Source organism: Nicotiana attenuata, unplaced genomic scaffold, assembly GCF_001879085.1.
Source record: "Nicotiana attenuata strain UT unplaced genomic scaffold, NIATTr2, whole genome shotgun sequence".
NCBI lineage: Eukaryota > Viridiplantae > Streptophyta > Magnoliopsida > Solanales > Solanaceae > Nicotiana > Nicotiana attenuata.
The window spans coordinates 75,788-77,733 of NW_017671479.1; the positions used below are offsets into that span (position 1 = coordinate 75,788).

At 37.4% G+C, this 1,946-nt stretch overlaps 1 protein-coding gene across 1 annotated transcript; it reads right to left on the reverse strand.

The window, feature by feature from the left end:
* Positions 1 to 288: 288 nt before the first annotated feature.
* On the reverse strand, positions 289 to 1,446 carry LOC109208549 (pathogenesis-related protein 5-like). Its single transcript, XM_019371673.1, has 2 exons — positions 1,304 to 1,446; positions 289 to 1,090 (listed from the first exon to the last, which is right to left on the reverse strand). Exons 1-2 carry the CDS (start codon positions 1,356 to 1,358, stop codon positions 399 to 401), a joined length of 747 nt encoding a protein of 248 aa, XP_019227218.1. The 5' UTR covers positions 1,359 to 1,446; the 3' UTR covers positions 289 to 398.
* Positions 1,447 to 1,946: the final 500 nt, after the last annotated feature.

Here is a 1,946-nt window from a genome sequence, read left to right on the forward strand (position 1 = left end):
GAATCAGCTTAACTTCTTCGCATATTTACTTTTTTAAAATTCTTTTGGTGAAAATTATGCAGTATAATTGGAGCAGCCAACTTACATAAGTAATAACATTTCTCTATCAATTCTTTTTATAACAATGGAGTTTACGAAAAATAGTACTCCAGTACACTCTGTAACAACCAAATAAATGATCAACCATAAAATCTCATGAACTGTTTGGACAAAATGCGATTAAGTAATAGGAAGTAAATGGTATATTATTCTTGTAATTAAGGGCCAAAATGTTACTAAATCAAAGACTAGTATCTTTATCACAATAAATTCTATCCATAATGCTTATAACTCAATGGAGATTACCAAAATAGTACTCCTAATAATAATAATAATAAATTGTTAATCATATAAAAAACTTAAGAATTGGTTGGACAAAATGTGATTAAATAATCAGAACCAGAGCAAGTGCAGGTACTTGTAGCATCATCATATGCATAGCTATAAGCAGAAGGGCATGCATCCTTAAACAGCTTCGAATATTGCGTCGGCGAGCAAGTTGCCGGCGTCGCATGATCGCCAGTGCAGCAATACTCCGACGTGTTAAATTGTGCACACGCGCTCTTACACGCCACCACTGCGCCGTTATCCATCACCTGCAACTCCGTCGGACAATTCAAGTTTAAATCGTTGACGCAACCGGCGTATTGGCAGTCACCGGTGCCTCCGGTAGGCCGTACGCCGATACCGACATTGTATCCGTCGACGAGGCTAACATCGTAAAAGTCCTTCTGATCGTTGCCGTTAGCATTAGCAATGGTGAATTCAACTAGACTTACCGGCGGTTCGCCGCCACCGATGCACTTCAATGCGCCGCAGTCGCCGGTTGTACATTTACCGTTGCCGGAATCGTCGAAGCTGCAACCGGTTCTCGCCCAGAACCGGCCGGACCATCCACCAGGGGCGGAGAGTTGAATGGTTGCGCCGGGAGTTAATGCAAAACCGGCATCGCCGGAGATAGGAACTCCGTTGCCGGAAAGAGTACCTGGCCAAACTGTGTAACCGCAATTGTTTTGAAGCGTAAACTGCGTGGCTGAAACAGCAATTGCTTCTGCAGAAAAAAGGTAAAAAAAAAAAAAAAATGTTATATGCTCTGTTTTGGTAAAAATTATGAAAGTATAAAGCATAATAAAAAATAGAACAAAAGACATTCAGTTGACCCTGGTATTAACTACGACATCTCAATTTCAAATTAGTTAAAATATACACTATATATATGAATCTCTAAGAATAAAATCTGGGGGAAAAAGAGATGAAAACTTACTGAACATGAAGAGAGCAATTAGGAGCAAAAGAGGCTGTTTTTGCAAGGCGGCCATATTTGGAATTAATTAGCAGAGGAAAAAAAATAAAGGAGTATAATGGTAGTAATTGGGGGCAGATTTGTGGAAGTTAAATTTGGACTATCAAAACGTTGGACCCTTCTATTTATAACCCATTATTCCCATATTCCACCCCACCCACCCCCATCACGTAGGAAAAAATAAGCTTCTTATTTTACCTTATTTTTATGATATTATTAGTTACGCAGAATTTTATTTAAAAAACGAAAACGGTATACTATAATATGGAATTTTATCCAATTAAATCTTTTTTATACTTCAAATTAGAAGAGCCTTGTCATTCTCTTTAATTAGGTCGAAAGAGTGAGACTAATATGTTTATAGTAATTTTTTCCCCTCTTTGTATAGTATTTAATTAATTACCATTGATGGAATTTATTGGGTATCTGCATATTTACCATGACCCATGTTGTGTGCGGATTTGTAGGCGAAAACTTTGATTTCTTTGCGTGCTATTTAAAATCCCATAAGATTTTATTGCCATGCAAAGGTATCTTTGTGGTCAAGTTCCATTAACTACATGTACACGCAAAGATTTCTCTTAATGCCAATTAATAACTTTGA